Source organism: Triturus cristatus, chromosome 6 (genome assembly GCF_964204655.1).
Source record: "Triturus cristatus chromosome 6, aTriCri1.1, whole genome shotgun sequence".
NCBI lineage: Eukaryota > Metazoa > Chordata > Amphibia > Caudata > Salamandridae > Triturus > Triturus cristatus.
Window position 1 is genome coordinate 66,956,083 of NC_140589.1, and position 22,090 is coordinate 66,978,172.

General features: G+C 46.7%; 1 protein-coding gene across 1 annotated transcript in view; it reads right to left on the reverse strand.

The window, feature by feature from the left end:
• ZFAND3 (zinc finger AN1-type containing 3) overlaps positions 1–22,090 on the reverse strand; it is a 621,127-nt gene that overhangs the window by 249,123 nt on the left and 349,914 nt on the right. Inside the window, exon 3 of the mRNA XM_085610242.1 lies at positions 1,179–1,358. Coding sequence (XP_085466368.1) covers positions 1,179–1,358 — 180 coding nt within the window. The remainder of the gene's footprint in view (positions 1–1,178; positions 1,359–22,090) is intronic.

The window sequence follows — 22,090 nt, forward strand, 5'->3', positions numbered from 1 at the left end:
GGCGCAGCAGGAGTGTGTGTACGAAAGTCCTAACTCAACCATATAGAGTATACAAGACAGGACCGCAGCAGGAGTGGGTGCACGAGAGTCCTAACTCAACCATATAAAGTATACGAGACAGGACCGCAGCAGGAGTGGGTGCACAAGTATCCTAACTGAACCATATAGAGTATACGAAACAGGACCGCAGCAGGAGTGGGTGCACAAGTGTCCGAACTCAACCATACAGAGTATACGAAACAGGACCGCAGCAGGAGTGGGTGCACAAGTGTCCGAACTCAACCATATAGAGTATACGAAACAGGACCGCAGCAGGAGTGGGTGCACAAGTGTCCTAACTCAACCATATAGAGTAAACAAGACAGGACCGCAGCAGGAGTGGGTGCACAAGTGTCCGAACTCAACCATATAGAGTATACGAAACAGGACCGCAGCAGTAGTGGACCGCAGCAGTAGTGGACCACAGCATGAGTGGGTGCACGAGTGTCCTAACTCAACCATATAGAGTAAACAAGACAGGACCGCAGCAGGAGTGGGTGCACAAGTGTCCTAACTCAACCATATAGAGTATACAAAACAGGACCGCAGCAGGAGTGGGTGCACAAGTGTCCGAACTCAACCATATAGAGTATACGAAACAGGACCGCAGCAGTAGTGGACCGCAGCAGTAGTGGACCGCAGCAGTAGTGGACCACAGCAGTAGTGGACCACAGCAGGAGTGGGTGCACGAGTGTCCTAACTCAACCATATAGAGTATACGAAACAGGACCGCAGCAGGAGTGGGTGCACAAGTGTCCTAACTCAACCATATAGAGTAAACAAGACAGGACCGCAGCAGGAGTGGGTGCACAAGTGTCCTAACTCAACCATATAGAGTATACAAAACAGGACCGCAGCAGGAGTGGGTGCACAAGTGTCCGAACTCAACCATATAGAGTATACGAAACAGGACCGCAGCAGTAGTGGACCGCAGCAGTAGTGGACCACAGCAGTAGTGGACCGCAGCAGTAGTGGACCGCAGCAGGAGTGGGTGCACAAGTGTCCGAACTCAACCATATAGAGTATACGAAACAGGACCGCAGCAGGAGTGGACCGCAGCAGGAGTGGGTGCACGAGTGTCCTAACTCAACCATATAGAGTATACAAGACAGGGCAGGGTCAGGAAGTGGTGCACTTACACTCCTCCTGGCTCAGCGAAGGTACATTCAGTTCTGTGGAGAGCGGAGGTGGGGAGCCCACATTCTGCGTGCTCAAAGAGGTATTGCTGTTGTCACTGTTTATCTCCCCTGGAAAAAGGTCTGACTGGTTGCTGCTGGTGCTGGGGGTGGAGTCCTCGTCCGGCTGTTTCTTCTGGAAGTCTGTCACAAAACAAAAAACAAGTTCAGCAATGAGAGCACTGTCCATAGCTGGCTTTGAACTGGTCTTATTCTATGGAATCATTGCAATTAAATAGGGTTAAGTCATACATGGCTTGCCTACTTTTAAATTCTGAATAAGAGTAATACCAGAAGGTGGCTTGGCCCCCGGGGGTCAACAAGCATTGGCAACATTAATAGGTTGCACCTTTTGAACCTACTAACTTTCCGAATGCTGCTTAGATCTGTCAATAACAAATCAAAGAAATGCTAAGTATTTTGATGTAGAGGAGTGCCCAGCAGCAAATGACCTCTGCCGGGGTCTCAAAATAAATAATGAACTACAGTGCAGAAAAAATTGGAATGCCTGGAATGATTTGAGGAGTAACAGGAGCAGGTGGGAAGAAGCAATGGGGTGGAGGATAAAATAAACCTGGATGTGGAGAAGCGACAAAGCAGCAAATCAGCAAGAGGATATCCTGGAGAAACCAGGGGAGAAGAAGCACACATGGGAGAGCGCAACATGGAGAGCGCAAGACAGGCAGCAGATGTTTGGGAGAAGGAGCATGGCACGAGGGAGAGGAACATGGAGAGCGCAAGAGAGGCAGCGGATGTTTGGGAGAAGGAGCATGGCATGAGGGAGAGAGGAACATGGAGAGCACAAGAGAGGCAGCGGATGTTTGGGAGAGGGAAGCATGGCACGAGGGAGAGAGCAACATGGAGAGCGCAAGAGGCAGCGGGTGTTTGGGAGAGGGGAGCATGGCACGAGGGAGAGAGCAACAGGGAGAGCGCAAGAGGCAGCGGGTGTTTGGGAGAGGGCAGCATGGCACGAGGGAGAGAGCAACAGGGAGAGCGCAAGAGGCAGCGGGTGTCTAGGAGAGGGAAGCATGGCACGAGGGAGAGAGCAACATGGAGAGCGCAAGAGAGGCAGCGGGTGTCTAGGAGAGGGAAGCATGGCACGAGGGAGAGAGCAACAGGGAGAGCGCAAGAGAGGCAGCGGGTGTCTAGGAGAGGGAAGCATGGCACGAGGGAGAGAGCAACAGGGAGAGCGCAAGAGAGGCAGCGGGTGTTTGGAAGAGGGAAGCATGGCACGAGGGAGAGAGCAACAGGGAGAGCGCAAGAGAGGCAGCGGGTGTTTGGAAGAGGTAAGCATGGCACGAGGGAGAGAGCAACAGGGAGAGCGCAAGAGAGGCAGCGGGTGTCTAGGAGAGGGAAGCATGGCACGAGGGAGAGAGCAACAGGGAGAGCGCAAGAGGCAGTGGGTGTCTAGGAGAGGGAAGCATGGCACTCGGGATAGTTAAAAAGCACAAAAACGAGTGCTGAAAGAAAATTAATACTAAGGTCCTTGAAAGGAAGCTCTGGAAAGATACACGTCATCCAATGAAAAGGATGGTAGGGAGGCTATGCTCCTCGGAAGGGACAAATGAGAAAGCAAAGGTGAGCCACGGAAAGAAACAAAATGAGAGTGACAAGCTTGTGCGGTCAAGTAGGCAAAACCTAAAAATTAGATTTTTAAAACTCCTGTGTTATTTGTAAGTGCTACATTTGAGAGATAGTTATTCAATTATTAAGACTTAAAAAGATGTAAGAATCCGCTCCCAATTGCTGCGATTGTTGCTAGGAGTCCAGAAGCAATTCAGTAAGTAACATGCACTACTTGCATGATTGATAGTTATGTTAATCGAGCAATAATATAGTTTATTAAACTGCATACAAGTGAGCGTTAAGGCAGTTAGCTAAATTACTTCAAATACTCCTTAATGTAACACTCAAAGTAAATGATCATGGTGAAGTAACCCAATTTGCGTAGGGTCACACAATTCAGCTAACTGAGGAGATCAGGATTCGCCTCATGGTTCCAGGAATACAGTCTACTATTTATTCAATGAACATGTTCTTCTCTTTATCTAAACACCAACAAAGTATGGTGTGAGGTCAAAAGGTCAGAAGCCTAATTAGTATACTGTGTGCAAAAGATGATTTATAAATTACGCTGCATTTGAACCCCACTTGGCATTATAAAAGAAATGTTTAGTGGGAAAGTCTAGTAAAATGCAATTCCAAAAGAAAGAAAGCATAGGTCAAAGTTAACAGTTGCCAAACACAAGGCAACCCAGCAAATAAATAGGCGAGGGATAATTCTGGGTCCGTTTGTAGGTGGCATCTACTTCTAGTATGTGTCTAGTAATTAGTTGGCCCTGCCAGAATGTTCGGCTACAGAGGCAATTTTTGGCCGTATGTAGTGCACACCTCGAGTGCATCGTCACATGCCTTTCGATGATCGCCAATACCGTATGTAGCACCTCCATCCAGGATCATGTCTCCAGAGGACATAACCGTACCAAATTGAGGAATGCAGCATTTAGACAACTACCACAGGTGCATCTACAATATGCTCGGAGCCCTGTCTGCGTAACTGTTCTGGGGTGTAGTAAATTCTTCGTATGAATTTCATGTGCATTAGCCAGAGTCTGCAGTTGGACGACAAGGCGCTTGTTTGTGACCAAAAGAATTTCCATTGATTGCCAGCTGAAGGTGGCTCCAACTCCATGCTTCCTTCGGTCTTTGCACGGAGGATGCAGCACGGTGCATTGACTTGCACGGATGTATCGAGTTGTGATCATCAAGATCAGGGAGTGTGGGAAATGCCTTTCTATATGCCACCTTGAGCCAGAAATACAAGAGTATGGCCAGTGGTGTGGACCTTCTATTGGCCTTCACTGTAGAGGTCTCAGCACATGTTGTTTCCTATGTTGCAGCGGTCTGTGTGTTTTCTAGTTAGTCTTAGGCAAAAGGTTTTGTGGTACTTTTACAAAAAAAAATTTGTGGGTTGTTCCTGTGATCATTTAAAGAAAATCACATAACGATGCAACATCTTGGCCAACAACAACATGGAAGATGGGAGCAGCACCCCTCAGGTCAGGCGTACCCGGATACAAGGCATACACAGCAAACTACTCCATAGATACTACCGGCACTGGGTTAGTATTCCGATCGCATCTTTAGGAAAGCCTATGAACACAAAAGCTGTAGATCCAACATGTAATCATGCCAGCAAAGTAAAACAAAGGAACACATAAGGAGGATTAGTGAAAAGCACTGACTTTATAACCTACGAAGGCATCCAAACACCACACAATTACTGAACAAAAAGCCATAAACTAGCAACTACAATGTTGCATTAACAGCAGAGTAACTTCAGAGGAGCTCATCCACCAATGGCAATCCATGAAAACCCCATGAAAGAAAGGCTGCAGCAGGCTCATCGAAAGCCCCCTCTCTCTCAATCAGGAAACGTTTTTGAAGAGTTGATGATATAGGTCTGACAGACAGCCAAGGTTCTCCTTGGCTTCACCAAAAAAAGCTATGGAGTTCTAGAAGTTGAAGGCTTTCAAAGTGACAGAACTGCAAAGTGCAGCTCTGTGACCAAAATGTTCGATTTGAACTGGCAGTGAAGTGCAAAAAGTTCACAAGCAGAAGTACAGTTTCAAATTTTATTTGGTCCCATGTACAGAAAGCTGGTCTTTGTTTATTAGAAAGCTATTTTTTTTCCTATTACACCTGCATTATGGAAGGAAGGGGACAGCATGTGGATTGCTGGGCCAAGCTAATGGTAGATATGTGAACCGAGCTAGGCTCGAACCATGTTCATATCATTCCCGTAAAGATTGTATTTTCTTTTTTAGACAACACTCACTGACTCAGCCCAGAAGCCACAGTGAGCATCATTGTACAGACTTTGTAGCATCCTTGGTCCCACCATCAGAGGGCTACTGACAGTGGAATACTAGCTTAAAAACAACAAAAGCAGGGCAGAGAAAAAATCTATTAGTAGTTTTGAAAATACTTCAGCGGAATTAAGGCGTGAATGTACACTAACTGAAGCCACCTTTAAAATGCGGAAAAGATGCACCAAAAAAAGCTTATATATACAGGCTCGATTTTCTGCAGGGTACAACGTTGATTATGTATGTTCAGCGTTTATTTTGCTTCGACAATCAAAATGTGTTTTTTAAAAAAAACGTTTTTCGAGGTGGGTGGGGCTTGGGCGCTAGAGAGAGTGCGTATAAAGCGAAATAGATCAGGGTCGGGCCTGGGAGGGGGAGCCAGCTTACATGAGAGCCTCCCAGACAGACCTGCATATGAGACAGTCGAAAATAAAGTGCATGTCGTGAGTTTCGGCTCTGTCGCTTGGGTCCTGAAGAAGGCCTCCTACGACTCAACCGCGCAGCGCTCAACACACCAGCACAGCAGAGGGTCCAAGAGAAGGCCTCTTCAAACACAGGCCACCCCAAACCCTGGAAAAGGGACAAAGACCACAACAGGGATTGGGGCCAAAGTTCTTATTATAGACTAGAATCATTTTATCCTGCTATTATCTTTCATCATTATGTAATGGTGGTCTAAAACATGGATATTCATGTTAATAGGGTAGAAGATGCAAACTAATAATGACGAGATTAAATAGTTATTATATGGGCTGAGGGGAGGGGCATATCATGACCTAGTTACATACAACACGGTTGCAATATAGAGTATAAGGCATTCGGGAAAGTGAAGCATTTAGGAAGATAAGTGACAGCACATCCATACAGGGAGGGTGACAGATCTAGGAGAACTTGGTACAGTTTACTGCGTCCTAAACATGGTGCAAGTTAGAGCGGACGAGGACTACACCTGATATCCTGTCACAAGACGTTCTACTGATCTTTTCATGTATGGTAAAGGTGGATCTGAGAGTACGTTAACTGACTATTGGTCAGAAGCTAAACTGTCCTGGCTAGAGGCCCATGAACGGAAGCCTCTTAATGAACCGCGAACCTCCAAGGAGATCTGGGCTGTAATTAAATCCCTTCCTAACGGAACAGTGCCTGGGACGGACGGTTTTAAGTTTATAAATAGTATTCTAATCTTCTGACCCGTACCTGATGGCGGTCTTTGAGGAGGCGAGATCGAGGTGAGCTTCCTTCATCTCTGTGAAAGGCCATCATCACAGTGTACCTAAAGCTGGGCAAATCACTGATCGATTTTGCCTCAGGCAGGCCACTCTCTGTATTAAACTTCGATATCAAGATTCTAGTGAAAATTGTAGCTAATCGTTCACATCCCGATATGAGGGGACTGGTTTCACCGGAGTAATCCAGACTCATCTAAGACAGGTCAACGACCGATAATCTTAAAATTCACTGTACTATAGCCCCTCAAGTCGATCCAGATCCACCAGTGGTAGCTATACCCGTGGATACTCTGTGCATTTGACTCTCTTAACCAGGCATACGTGTTCCGTCTCTTGACAAGGAAAGCGCTAGGGGCTAATAATTTAGGCTGGATTGTGCTGCTATATAGACACCCCACAGCTTGTACCTGTATTAATAGCCAGCTTTCAGGCGTGATTGAGATCAGTAGGGGGACAAGAGAGGGTTGCCCACTCTCCCCTTTCTTTGTGTGCTAGCAACAGAACCATTGATTAGCATCATTGAAGAAAATCATACTGACTGAGGCCTGTGAATGCTGGGAAAACAATATGTTCCATCACTTTATGCAGACAATATCCTGCTTTACATAAACACCAAACGCAAAAAGCGTCTCCCACAAGAGAGGTTCTACAGTTTGAACAATTTTCAGAGTTACAGATTTGTTTGAGCAAATCACAGGCCATACTCATTATGGCAAATACGCATTATATGCTGCGTGAATTAAAATTCATAGGGATGAGATTGCGTTGTGAGGGAAAGTTATGGACCAACAGTATAGACGATACAAGATAGGGTGGCAACATGGCTGCCTGCTCAGGTAAGCATTCTAAAAACAGTATTCTTTCCCCGCCTACTCGGTGTGTTCATCAACATCCCTACACCGCCGACATAAGTGTTATTCAAGCAAATGACATCAATCCTGCTGAATTTTGAAACAATCACTTGGGAAGGGAGGGTTTGCGGTGCGAAACCTGGATCACCACAACTGGGTTACACAAGCAAAACATGGACATGGGTGGTAACACTGCATGGCGCTCCCCCGTCACAAGCAATTTAAAAGGATACTGCGGCGCGCATTCCACTAAATGTGACAATGGTCCAAACTCTCCCCATACCAAGTACAGTGTAATACAATGGCCAATACGGCATTTGCTGAGCATAAATTGACTCCAATAGTTGGTACGGAGACATTATACTTGTCAAACTTGCATAGTTGGATAACCCAAATCTGATACTCCCCTTGGAGCCCAAGGCTAAATAGCAACTGTCAACATCACAACTGAAAGAATTAGGTGACCTGTATGAGGGAAATGATGTTGCATTCTGTCCTTTTTGCAAATCGTTGCCGCTTAATTATGTTGAAGCACAGTGAAGTACATTGATTTGCCGAAGATAACCAACTTGAACCCAGTTCTCGTAGTTTCACATTGTGCTATTTAGAAAGTTGATGGATCTCTCTCTCTGTTCCTTTACCACCAAAAGACAAGGCTAAGTAAGCGTTCAATAATTTCTTGACCTTAATAATACGCTTTACTCAATAAATACAAGTAGTCCTGATAACTCAATCTGCCTTGACCTAGTTATGAAAAGTCAAAGTGTCTTCCTTGAACAACATCGAGCACAAGGGAAGGCGGAAGACTATGTTAATATCACTACCTTCCCCCTGACAAACAGAAAAGAACACGGACTGCTTTTTACTGGTCTTACTGAAGTGAGAAACGTTCACATTTGCACTTCAGCTCAGATGCAACAACACACAAAAGACAAGCATTGGCATAGCCAATAGGTCTCGCTTTTTGGATCGTATAAGTATTTAGTTATGCAGCAGAATATCCTCGGTGCAACAACATCAAGTGTTGCATGGCTAAACACTTATAAGGTCTCAAATGCTAGACCTATTGGCTATGTGTGAGAAGTTGGCCTGGTATATGCTGTTCACTAGTTAAAGTGGACACCTTGCACCAGTACAATTTGACTCTTATGGTAGATAGGTTTAAGACAACCTTTCAAGAAAGCTATCCTAGTGGTAACTGTGGAGAGCAGCCTTCAGGCTAAGTCTTTAGAGGAATGTAAAGCAGCTAAATGAAAGGACACCACACAGGTGTATATATATCAAATATATATGTATATATTACTAACAACTCTCTGCTAATCTCATTATGAGATTAGAAGTCAGCAACATATGCACAAATCAACATTTCACAATAAGTTAAGCACAAATATGGCTGGGGCCCTAGGGGCGTACCAGACCATATACTAAAAAAGAGACTTCCGAATAACGACTTGCGAGGAGACAAGGCCTAGGGCCTTCAGAAGCACTGGGGCCTCACGAAACCACCCAAGGCAGGTAAGTAAAGGACCCACGGTAGACGCATGCAGTGTGAGAACACAGCCGCGAATCCCTATTGACTTCAATGGAGCGATTGGAAATTAAGAGTTTTAGGATACTTCGGGAGAGTCTACAAGCAAGTCACTTACAGGGTAAGTAGTTCTAGAGTGAACACCCACAGGAGCACCGTAGTGCTGGAGTTACCTCACTCAGGGAAGCCAGGTGCATAGGTATCTTTTGGTGTCGGGTCGCGGCGTCGTTTTCAATGGGAGCCAAAGAAGACTTGCTGCTCGTGAAGACAGAAGTGTCCGGTGGAATCCAAGCCTGGATTCAGAAGAAGGAAGACCTGAAAGCAGAGGGGACAGTGTTCAAAGTCACTTGGCAGTGACCCGGGGCAAGGAAGATGGATGCCCACAGTCGTCGGGTGATTTCAGGTGATCCACGGGTGTCTTGACTCTTCAGCCACGAGGTCCAGGAGGCGTCGACGACTACCAGGAGCTGGATTCAGCGTGTCCCACGAAGTCTGCAGCTTACTGCGGTGTCGATGACCAGATTGGAGCCAACAAGCCTTGGTAACAGCAAGTCTCGTGGAAAGGATAAAAAGTCAGCGGTGCAGACCAGCAAGGTCTGAGGGACTCACCCAGCAAGGGTAAGTCAGGGCAGGCCTGGAGCAACCAGGGGAGCCCTTTGGTACTGTAGAAAAGTATTCTGGGGACCCATCAGCCAACCGGCAAGGGATCGCGAAGACGCCTCGGGAGGATTCACTCAACAGGGGCCCACGGTCACTCGGGACGGGGTAGGCCTCTGATCTTCGGAGGCATTCCTGCTGGAGGCTTGGACCACACGTGGGCCAATGCACAAGTTCGTAGAAAGTCGTGAAGGGGTTGCACTCGAAAATAGTGCCCGGTACCCAGGGATTGCGGTTCCTCGTCACTCGTGGGGTCCACTTGCCTCAGCGTCGCTGGGGACTCACGATGGCCTTGGAGAAGTCAGGAAATCCCCTTCCTGGGCTGCAAGAACTTCGGACTCCAGCGGGAGCGGGAACGTTTGCGACCGTTGATTGCAAGATTTGGTGCCTGCCAAGCAGGGGAGTCACTCCTTGACTCCAAGGGAGATTCTTCCGTCTTCCAGAGGTAATGGAACGTCGAGGGTCCAGGATTCTTCTTCAGAGCGTCGTCCAGGGATATCTAGTTTGCAATGACAAGGGTTCCCTAACTTATACTAGAAGGAATGGAGGGACGAGCTCTATGACTCCACCTATGGGAGGGTCAGGGGAGTGGGTGGCTACACCCACTTCCCTTTGTCCAGTTTCGCGCCAGAGCAGGGGCAGGTAGCCCCTGAGCTGGTTTGAACTGGTGTATGCACAGAGAATTACAGAGGAGCCTACTGGTCCCCCAGTGTAGGACTTCAAAGCACTCTAGGAGTGCACCCACCCAGCCCCAATACACTAAACCCTGTCTGGGAGGTGGTCACACCTCCCTGTGACAGAATGCCTATTGTTGGGCCTCCTCCACTGCGTGTTTCGGTCGTCAGCAGGACAGCCCAGTGTCTGTGACTGGTGGCATCCATTTTGTGATGCCAGGGCTCTTCAGCATTCTACCGCATTTCCACAGTAGGTACATGTCTATCCCTCTATAAGGGTGGGATCATACTCCAACACCAGTTACTGGTGTGGGGGTATGATTCCAAAGCGGTTGACACCAAACACGACATGTTTTGATGCAGCCAATCCAAAGTTAGCATTTACCGCGAGGTTATAATGCATTAAGAGTATATGGTTTGACCGCATTCACAAACAGACCCAGAGAATGGACTCTGAGAGCTGCAGAGGGGCCCTGCTCAGGCAGAGGCACCCCCTCACATGGAAACCAAGCACCCTGCCCTCAGGATTGATAGGGCCTGCCTTAGGGGTGACTGATCGGTTTAAATGTGTGTGCAGGGAGAGATATAGTGAACCTATATCTCAGTGAGGAGTGCTAACACTACCTCACCCAGGCTGCACTAGCAGGCCTGTGGTGTCAGATTTAGTCTGCTTCCCAGGGGTGGCATAATACATGCTTCAGCCCCTGGTAGGCCTGTGATGTACCTATGCCCTTGGTACCTAAGGTACCATATACTAGGAGCTCACAAGGGACCACAGTATCCACTCACAAGTGCACCTAATGTGCACACCATGTCGTTTAAGGGAGTAAGCAGATAGGCTAGGGTCCTGGATAGCAGGATCCCAGCCAGACTAGTCAAAAACCATCAAAAAAGTGGGGGCAACGATGTAGTCAGATTCCACCTTCATACACTATGCCAATGCTTGTTAATTCCATTATGACCTGAGCTTTTACCAGTATGCTTGTTTGAAAGTGAGCTTTTCAATATTTGTTTGAAAGTGAGCTTTTCGCAATATATTTGTTTGAAAGCAATAAAAGAGCTGCACACTTAAAATAAAAATATTAAAATATTATCTACATTTGAACTTGTAGATCGTTTCACAATCTAACGGTCTAACAAGCTAGTGTACCTGCCTGAGATTCAGTAACCATGAAAGTGTTAAAAGTAAAATTTAGCAGACATCAATAGCTTATTGAAGAAATACTCCCTTTTTGCTCCATAATTTGCAGAAGTCACTCATGATGTACTGCTTCTTGAAATTATTCAATAGAGTAAACAGCAAGAATCGCTGTGAGCAGAAAATAAGCACTGTAATCATGACATGACTGGGGTCAGTGATTTATGGATTTCAATATAGTTGTAGCTGCATACGATTGAAAATTTACTAGGTCACTAGTGCACCAAAAATGTTATTCGCAGCCTGAGTGCATCTTTTGAAATGTGCAACAAAATAAAAACCTCTGAACCTGTTTTGACTCGGTGCAGACTCTTTGGATGACATGCCAGCCGAGCGAGTCTAATTTAAATGCAAATGTCTCGCAAACCTTTGCATTGAAGCCCATTTAAACATACAGACGGTCCGCAGTGATGTCATCTGGGAATGTTCTAAGCCGAGCTGACCGGTATAATAACAAGCATTGGAGCGAAAGTGAAAGTGATCGCGATCAAGCGCGGCGGAGGAAAGACAAGGCGACTGCTCGCGTGAATGCAAGCGTTAGGCCAGCGAGGTAGCACTTGAGAAACCCGTAAACTAAATGTCACGGCCAGACCAGCGCATGCGCTGGATCAGGCGAGACCTAAAAAACACATTGTGAAACATTGTGTCTGGGATACTTGGCTTAGCTCTCTTTTGGCTCGCCTGCCCCCATGAGACGAAGGTCGAGTTTGAGCCTGGCTCGCTGCTTGCTTTGCTTGCCCAGTTCTAAGCCTAACCTGTCATGGTGATGCACCCAGAGAAGATCCTGGGGGCCGGACTGAGGCAAGAGAGCAGGAAATACTAAAGAAAGACATCAGCCAAACTCAGGAGGTTTTGTGTAATGCAAGAGCAGCCAGTGGCATGAAGAGCCAGCATTGGAGGTTTGGTAGAAGATGGCTGCCACATTTTAGAAAGGAGCAGGACCATACCAGCTGCAGTAAACAGCATCAGATTTAGGGTGTGAGCCAGGCATTATCTGTTATTTGGCAGGAGTAGGAAATAAAATGCACCAGAAGAATCCTCCAGGGTGGCTTACCTGCCAGTCTATGTCTAGGGAGATTACTTGTAAAGCACAACTGTTACTCCAAGGAATGTCTCGGCGCTACTGCAGAAAGAGCACTCAGTAGGGGGAAAAGGAGGGAAGAGCTTAGGGACTGGAAAAGAGCTAGGTCTTAAGTTTTTTTTCGAAACAGGTGCAGGTTTGATGCATCTGAATGTCAATGAAAGTTTGTTCAAAAGAGAAGGGCCCAGGAAGAGGGATCTGCCCCCTAACCTTGCCTTCCTGACCCACTGAACTTTGGCAAGACAGATTTACAGAACAAAGATTCTCTGGGGGGGGAGGGGAGATGTTGGAGGGGGGGTAGGGGGAGGGGGAGTATAAAACGCAATTCTATTTTGTAGAAAGCCTGGGCCAGTTCTGTGGAGGGCTTTTAGAGTAACGAGCAAGGTCTTAAAAGTTATCCTCGTCCTCACCGGAAGCCAATGATGACTCTGAAGACAACATGTAGCATGGCAGTTACGGGGGAGCACAAAAATCGTTCGAGCCACTGCATTCTGGACCAATTGCAGTCTATCAATCATATTTGGGCAGGCCTGTGTAGAGCCCGGTCCCGTAGTCCAGCCGTGATGTTATCAAGGCTTGAATCACTTGTTGTCTAGCCGTAATGGACAGGAGATACAGGAACTTCCAATGCAAGCGAAGTAGGACAAAACAAGTACCCACCACCGAATTAACTTGGGTGTGAAATAGCAGTTGTCCATCAAATTTGAAGCCCAAGTTGACCACCGCCAGATTTAGGGTCAGCTGGAGGAGGGGGTGGGGGGGCGGCATCTGGAGGCCAAAAGGACTGCCACAATAGCTCAGCATCTACACCGAAGAAGAGGAGCTCGGTCTTTCCAGCATTATATTAAAGTTGATTCAGGGATAGCCACCTAATCACCGCCGCAAGGCAGTTGCAGGTTTTGTCGCCTGTGAATGCCTCACTATTCTTCCTGGAGAAAAGCAGTTGGGTATCATCCGCATATGACACGATTTTAGCCCCTAAAGATTCTGCCATGGCAGCCAAGAGAGTGAGATAAACAGTAAGTAGAGTCAGACTCCGGGCTGAGCCTTGTGGAACTCCCACCCCAAGAGGGGTGGCACCACACCTCTTGGCTTCTCTCCTCCAGAAAAGATGCAAGCCACTTCCAGACCTGGCCCCTAATTCCCACTGAGTAGAGACGGGCTAAAAGGATGTGGTGAGAGATCGTTTTGAACGCAGCCGATAGGTCTAACAGAACCAGCAGCGCCCTGTCACCCACTTACAGGCTGAGTCGGATGGAATTGACATCCTCCAACAGAGCTGTCTCAATACTGTAGTTAGGGCGAAACCCCGATTGACTAGCATATAGCAGGTTATTGCTTTCTAGGTAAGAGGATATCTGTTGGCTAACATGTTTCTGCAACACTTTTGAAAAAGGTGGGAGGAGAGAAATCTGTCTATAACTGGTCGGATCAGTGGTGTCTGCCTGGGTTCTTTGTATTTTTTTTTTTAGAAGTGGCATGATTTGCCCCTTTCCATTTTTTGGGCACAGTAGCTGAAGAGAGGAAGGTGTTAAGTAGGTGATTCACCAGCGAGTTGATAGCCTCTGCCCCGCGGGATAGAATGAAGGAGGGACCCAGATCCGAGGGGGGACCTGATTTGAGACGACTTAGAGCTAGAAGTGAATCTTCCATAGGGATGGGAGAAAAGAAATCAAGGAAGCTAGCTTTATCTTTAATGCTAGAGACAGATGGATCAAGATCTGGACTAAACACTACTATATTATTGTACTCGTTGCGGGCTGCTACCTCTGTGCTATTGCCCAAAGTGCCACCTTCAGCTCCACTGGGCAGGAGGCTGGCTTGGATAGTAGCTATTTTCTCAAGAAATAAAATAGCAATTTATTCACACCATTCCTGGGAGGGGAGTTTATAGTTAGTACCCACTTCCGGTGAGGTAAGAAACTTAACAATTTTAAAGATTTCTCTGGAATGGTTTCCTGAATTTAAGATTTTGGCCTTGAAATATATATTTTTTTGCTAATTTGATTCTTTATGATAATCCCCTAGCGCTACTTTGTATTCTGCTTTCGGGCAGTAGGTCCCCCTCCATTGCCTCGCTTTACGTTTACATTCTAACTTTGTTATTTTAAGGGAATGAATGTACCAAAGACTGGACGATTTGGTACAGCGCTGCTGCATCCTTCTTTCTGGAGCTAAAGCTTGAATAGAGGACTCAATGCAGATATCTACCAGGCTAACATCCTCATCAACGTTGCCAGAAAAAGGTTATACCCTCATCTAGCCTACTGCAGAGAGCTTCAACTTGAACTTAATGAAGGCTCTTACCGTACTGGATAAGTTGCCTTTATTAATAGGAGGGCCACTGAGCTTTGCCCATCTGAGCATGTATCGACTGGACCAGACCAGAGGGATAGGAATGTTAACTTCAAGAGGTAGAGAAGTGAAGACTTGGTCAAAGGTATGGCCGGTGAGATGCGTGGGGGCAAAAATTGATTGGGTAAGGCCCATAGCAGCCAAATTCTCCAGAAGCAATGACCTTTCTCTCACCTTTTCACGTTCCATGTGCAAATTGAAATCTCCCAGCAGGATGCAATGCGCATATCTGAGAGTTAGAGGGCCCCAGGTCAGTTTCCGGTCAAATTCAAATTCACACAGTTTACAACAATATTTGCTATGGACGAACTAAAGCGCTAAAGTGAAGTTAAAATTCTTAGGACATTCATAAAAACATTAAAAAAAACTATTAATAGGTGAGTCTGGACCTAACAAAGTCTTTACTGCAGTCGTGTCCGCGCTGCGACCTTGTTTTTATAGTTAGGTAAGCTAGAGCGTGCACTTACCAAAATGGCTGCTATAGCTGTCCCCCAAGGAGGAAAAATGGCCGCAGTGAACAGGCACCTTAAGCAAGTAGCCCAGCAAGAAATACCATCTGCTCCCTCCTCACACAATCACAAGGAGTGGTGAGGATCCCCAGACAACCCAGGTCGGTTTCCGGTCAAATTCAAATTCACACAGTATACAGCAGTATTTGTTATGGACAAACTAAAGTGAAGTTAAAATTCTTAGGGCATTCAAAAACACATAAAAACGATTTATACGTGAGTCTGGACCCACCAAAGTCTTTTCTGCCAGTCCCTGCCCCAGAGTAAAACGGGAACAAGTGCACACATGCTGGAGCCCTCCGGACAGAAGCAGTACTGGGGCGGACATGAATCTGGAGTAGCAGTGGGATCATCATGGATCAGGGACCCGTTTCAAGGACATTCACATGCAGGGGCCACATTGGACCGTGTGGTCCTAAGGAAGGCAAGTGTTCATAGTCACCCCCAGTTACAGAGGAAAGGTTTGGATCTCACACATCAGAAGCGAGCGACAACCCTCGGTGACACTAACACCCCTGCTGCCTGCTCACTGGGCTGCAGTCTCTCACATGCAGGGGCACCCTCTCCGTTAATCCCCGAAAGGGAAAGTGTGCCAAGCTGCAGGGAGAAGGTCACAGGGAGCCACAGCATGGATGCATGCAGGGCTCAAGGCTCACAGGAGGGAGCACAAGTGTCAGAGAAGGACCCAGAGCATGTGGGAGAATGCAGGGTGAAAAGAGGGTGCAGGTGGTCAGGGATGAGGGCGAGGGGCCTCTGGGGCATTGTCCGGAGCCAGTGTTACATCTCGAACACGGTCTTCACCTGTATTAACCTACTCCTGAGCACGTCAACCTGTCCTTAAGAGTCATGTTGGTGCATTGCACACCCCGTACATATACCATTACGTACACATTCTCCACATTCACTTTATGTCTGCATGCACATTCAACAAGAAACGGGCAGAGCAAATATATTCCCCATGTTGCAAATGATGAACTCTGTAATGTCGAAGAAAGCTACGGAGACCGCAGTCTTCATCAGGCAGTCATTTCAGCAGTTTTGCATGCACACTAAAAACAGTAGTCTCAGTAAAACAGCAAGAACCTCAGTAAAACAAAAAGCATTGGCAATGCCAATCTGTTCCGCTTACCTTTACAAGCGAGACTAACTGGCATTGCCAATACTTGCGTATAGTAGTCTTCAAAGTTCATCAAGATCTATGTTGAATCACCTACATTTCTGCTGCTGTTTCTCCAATGACCACTAGGTGGTAATGAAGGGCAACACACTGGTGTTTAAATGTGGCTGTGTTGGCAATGAGGAGTTCGGAGGAAGGAATATCTTCCGACAACCCCAAATATCTCCTGTGGGTGGGCCAAACACAGAAAGAGAGGAAAGCAACAAATAGGAGCAAAGCAACCGCGAGCGACAAGAAAGCCATGAAGTTTTTTGCAAAGATTGAAGTATTGCATACAAGGCTGTTTCCTGACAGACAGCAAAAGCAACAAATGGGAGAAATGCAACTGAGATTGACACGCCAACATCGATTTGTTTCAACTCGTTTTAGACTAAACATCTTCCACCGCTTGATAAGTTTCCCAAACCCCAATGACTGGTCAAAAGATTTACAACGTTGCCTATGTGATAATGTGCATGGTTGATTGGTTTGATACATCACACTTTTTTGTAAATTCTAAAAGGATCTGAGAAGTTTTTTTATTGTACCTTTATTGAAATTACTAAATTTTAAACAATGCAGGCCGGCCTTTTTATACCTACAATTGCTCCCCAGTCTGTACACGTACTTGCAAGATTTCTTAGGGCGACTCAAGCAAGAAGGAAAACAATAGTAGCAAAGCGTTGATTTATGATCTCTTGGTTGAAATGTGAACAGCACTTTTTCATTTTTTGATACCACCAAAGAATTTTATATGTATGTATTTGTTTTAAGAAATTTCAATTGCATGCACTCTTTCATGATTCACTTTGTCTGAATCGAATAAAGATATTTGATTGATTGATTGACACGCCAGCCATCCAATCTAGAGCATGAGTTGGCTCCGTGAAGTACTGTATACAAGGTGGTCTCCCAACAGCCGGCTGGTGCCCCAAAGAACAACAAATAAAGGCTCGAGTGTGGTGCAGGGAGCCACGTGTTCCCTATATGCAACCCTCACCGTGTGCCAACTTTGTTTTGACCTTGCATAGGTCCCGTCCCTCGGAGTTTACACGTATCCTGCAACAAATAAGAGAACACAAAACCAGAGTGCCACGCTGGTGCCTGCTCCCTGCTATGAGTGGTAAGAGCCAGACACTGCAGGCATCAATATTGCTGGCCAGGCTTTCGACACTGGCGAAGGTTCACCGCAGAAAGTGCTTGGAACACAAAGTCCCAGCAGAAAAAGATGAATCGTTTGCTAGACGCCTGCATTTAAACAATTTAGACTACGTTTTATTACAGAAAACTCTACACTAATTCAAAGTTGGTTTGGGTGTGGAGACCGTATCTATTAACAAGATTATTCCTGTGTAAAGACCATTCATCTTTTTTTTGGCTTCCATAAGGGCCAGGCCAGATAATGGTCAGTAAGCACTTTATTCCTCTGCTCAAGGCTTTTAATTGTGCAAACAATAATAATGGCGGCGGCCTCGAATCTTGCGGCATCAGCGGGCTTGCATCAATAAATGGGCTCCCAGAGGGGGTGGAGTGCGTTGGTGGCAGAAACAAAGATGGCAGAGCTGGCCCTGGGCAGCAGCAGAGGGGTGGACCAAGCCCCAGGCGCTGCAAGCACAGAGCCCTGTCCCTCACAATGAGCCCTGAGTGCTGGGGACAGTGCCCCAGAGACAGATGCACACGCTCTCTTTTCCAACCTAAAGCAAGGCGCGGCGAGCTTTGAGGGTGAGACTCTGGTCCCTGGTGACACCAGTGGTTCCGAGCCACCCGACTCAAGGGGTCACTCCTCTTTTGCTACGTAAGCGCAGGACCGACCTTGGTAAGATCACAACTTTGGTCCTCACACACTAAACCAAAGTACTTCTCATATAGACAAGACGACAAACCTCCATTGCATTACTATAGAGATAGTGTGTTGTAAAGTGCTATATAAACCACGTTAGACCCAATGAAGTCTCCACAGATGTTAGTGCTCTGAAGCTCAGGTCTTTGCCTCGGAGATCCTCCAGAAGGGTTCAGCGGGTGCTAGGGAACAGTCAGTCAGTTAAGGTTCAATGGCCGGAGATCCTCCAGAAGGGTTCAGCGGGTGCTAGGGAACAGTCAGTCAGTTAAGGTTCAATGGCTGGAGATCCTCCAGAAGGGTTCAGCGGGTGCTAGGGAACAGTCAGTCAGTTAAGGTTCAATGGCCGGAGATCCTCCGGAAGGGTTCAGCGGGTGCTAGGGAACAGTCAGCCAGTTAAGGTTCAATGGCCGGAGATCCTCCAGAAGGGTTCAGCGGGTGCTAGGGAACAGTCAGTCAGTTAAGGTTCAATGGCTGGAGATCCTCCAGAAGGGTTCAGCGGGTGCTAGGGAACAGTCAGTCAGTTAAGGTTCAATGGCCGGAGATCCTCCGGAAGGGTTCAGCGGGTGCTAGGGAACAGTCAGCCAGTTAAGGTTCAATGGCCGGAGATCCTCCAGAAGGGTTCAGCGGGTGCTAGGGAACAGTCAGTCAGTTAAGGTTCAATGGCCGGAGATCCTCCAGAAGGGTTCAGCGGGTGCTAGGGAACAGTCAGTCAGTTAAGGTTCATTGGCCGGAGATCCTCCAGAAGGGTTCAGCGGGTGCTAGGGAACAGTCAGTCAGTTAAGGTTCAATGGCCGGAGATCCTCCGGAAGGGTTCAGCAGGTGCTAGGGAACAGTCAGTCAGTTAAGGTTCAATGGCCGGAGATCCTCCAGAAGGGTTCAGCGGGTGCTAGGGAACAGTCAGTCAGTTAAGGTTCAATGGCCGGAGATCCTACAGAAGGGTTCAGCGGATGCTAAGGAACAGTCAGTCAGTTAATGTTCAATGGCCGGAGATCCTCCAGAAGGGTTCAGCGGGTGCTAGGGAACAGTCAGTCAGTTAAGGTTCAATGGCCGGAGATCCTCCACAAGGGTTCAGCGGGTGCTAGGGAACAGTCAGTCAGTTAAGGTTCAATGGCCGGAGATCCTACAGAAGGGTTCAGCGGATGCTAGGGAACAGTCAGTCAGTTAAGGTTCAATGGCCAGAGATCCCCCAGAAGGGTTCAGCGGGTGCTAGGGAACAGTCAGTCAGTTAAGGTTCAATGGCCGGAGATCCTCCAGAAGGGTTCAGCGGGTGCTAGGGAACAGTCAGTCAGTTAAGGTTCAATGGCCGGAGATCCTCCGGAAGGGTTCAGCGGGTGCTAGGGAACAGTCAGTCAGTTAAGGTTCAATGGCCGGAGATCCTCCAGAAGGGTTCAGCGGGTGCTAGGGAACAGTCAGTCAGTTAAGGTTCAATGGCCGGAGATCCTCCAGAAGGGTTCAGCGGGTGCTAGGGAACAGTCAGTCAGTTAAGGTTCAATGGCCGGAGATCCTCCAGAAGGGTTCAGCGGGTGCTAGGGAACAGTCAGCCAGTTAAGGTTCAATGGCCGCTTGTGCTATCATTTTCAAGGGAGGTTGAATGCCCTGAACTGAAGTCCACTCACAGAAGACCAATGACCCCCCCCCCCCCACTGATGCAGAATTAGCATGAGAAAAAGGGGGTACTGTTGCCAGCTACAGGGGTATGAACACATGAGTAACAATGATTTCATGTTTTTTATTCTACCAAGGGCTTTATAAAAATCACAGAATAGGATTTATTAACTTCTATATAGGCATATTTTCCATATACCCAATTATGAATATTATATAATACATTCCCTTTTTAATTAGAAAAGGAACCACATAAATGAAATAGAAAAGAACAAACACGTGTTTCGCAGTCAAGGGTCGTTTTATGAAAGCCCCAATAAAAATAAAAGGTGAAAGTAATAAGACACAGGAGGATAAGGAACCAAAGCACTGTAGAATACAATCTTAGGGAGTCCTCTGGAATTAAAGCTTTCACTGCTGTACATCTATTGTTTTTCCAGTAAAAACACATACAAGAAAAACGAATGAACTCCGAATAGAGCCAGTTTAAGCAGAACGCAACGCAGCAGCATTATGTTCTATCTTGCGAATTATACAGTGTAAGCATTCAGAATCACTAGCACAATGTAGAGAATCCATCTATGTCCAAGAACAGAGACAGAACCCAGCTAGGTACAAGCATACACAAAACCCGGACGAGCAGTACTGAGAAGACCCCAAATGAAGAAAGAGCAACGATACCATCAGAGGGGGAACCCTGCAACTCGCCAAAGAGGTCCAGAGATGTGTGAGGAGCATTGGAAGAGCCCAGGGGGGCACCCATCAAACAGGGACGAGACTGGCACAAACCTAACGGGAGATCACAGGGACGAGTAAACAGATCAGAAGAACGAGAGAAGGGCAGAGAGCAGGCAGAGAGCATGGCAGAGAGCATGGCAGAGAGCAAGGCAGAGAGCAAGGCAGAGAGCAAGGCAGAGAGCAAGGCAGAGAGCAGGGCAGAGAGCAGGGCAGAGAGCAGGGCAGAGAGCAGGGCAGAGAGCAGGGCAGAGAGCAGGCAGGGTTAAGATCACTGTGCTTCTTGAAACAGAAGGAATGGAAAAGCAAATCAGGATTGCTATGGAGGGGGGCGGCTATTACTGCAATGCATCACAACGAACTGTGTGTGTTGGGGTGTCCCGAGAAGAATGGACAAAATCAGTGCCCCAAGACAGCGTAATTGTCAAACTAATAGTTTAACGGAATTGTTTCATTCCAAGGTGTTCACCATATCGGAAACCCATGATAACGTCCATAAACATTAACGAGTTCATAAACAACGTATAAGATAACACGCTCCCTTTGCTAAAGGCATCACAAGTACCCATCTATGACCAGCAGTTTCCCCCTTGAGCGCCCTGTAGAATAGATGAGAACTCGATGAAAAGGGGAGTTTTAATTACTGTTGGTACTCCAAATTTTCTGAAAAACAGAAGAAGCCACCCAGACATGGAATGACAACTGAGCAGTGGGAATGACTGCAGCAGAAAATCAATTAGTACAAAGGATAAAAACAACCCTGCCCCTGATGGAGCAAGGTTTGGTACTTAAAGAGACTTGCTTGTATGTAATCCTCACAAATAACATGTAACCACGTAACCAATAAGTTTTGTAAATACTAATATTTCATTATCCACGACATACAGTATCCAGGGGAAGCTTTCCTATGTGTATTACTAACAAGTAACCAGAGTGTTTTAAAAAATGGCCACCAAAAACACAGGAACTTCATTGCGCATGCGTCTATTGCATCTACGTAGTACGACGTATTCTGTCGCTTGGTGGGAAAACTATGCAGCTGCGCAATAGCACTAAATATGGCCGCTTGAAACTCACATGATTAATGCATATGCTCCTGCTTGAACTAAAACTCGTAAGTTCTACTAAACACTAATGCAAAGGATTTAAATAAGCAAATGGGGATAGAGTAGAGATAAGTGGTATACAGAGAAATCGATTATTGTCACATTCTAATGTGTCTTTTTCTGACTTTATTAATAGTTCTTGTTTGGGCCTCGGAGGGCGACTGAAAATCCCTACCCACTTGATGTTCACGCAGGCGCACAAGAACCTGCTGAAACCCTGTGACAGCACCACTTGAAACCAAGCCAAGGCCACATTGAACTGAGATGCCTGGGAAAGAAAACTATTGACCCACATCATAATGTGAAATGCGGGTGGGAATAAAGCTTTGGGAAAGTAAATTAAGGGGCGGAAACATAGAACAATAGTCCACAGTAAAATTATTACTTTTAATATGGTGTGATGAACTCACCTCCTCGCCCTGACCAATCAGAGTAGGGGAACACACAAAAATTGCAATTTTGGGGGGAGGTACATGAATATAG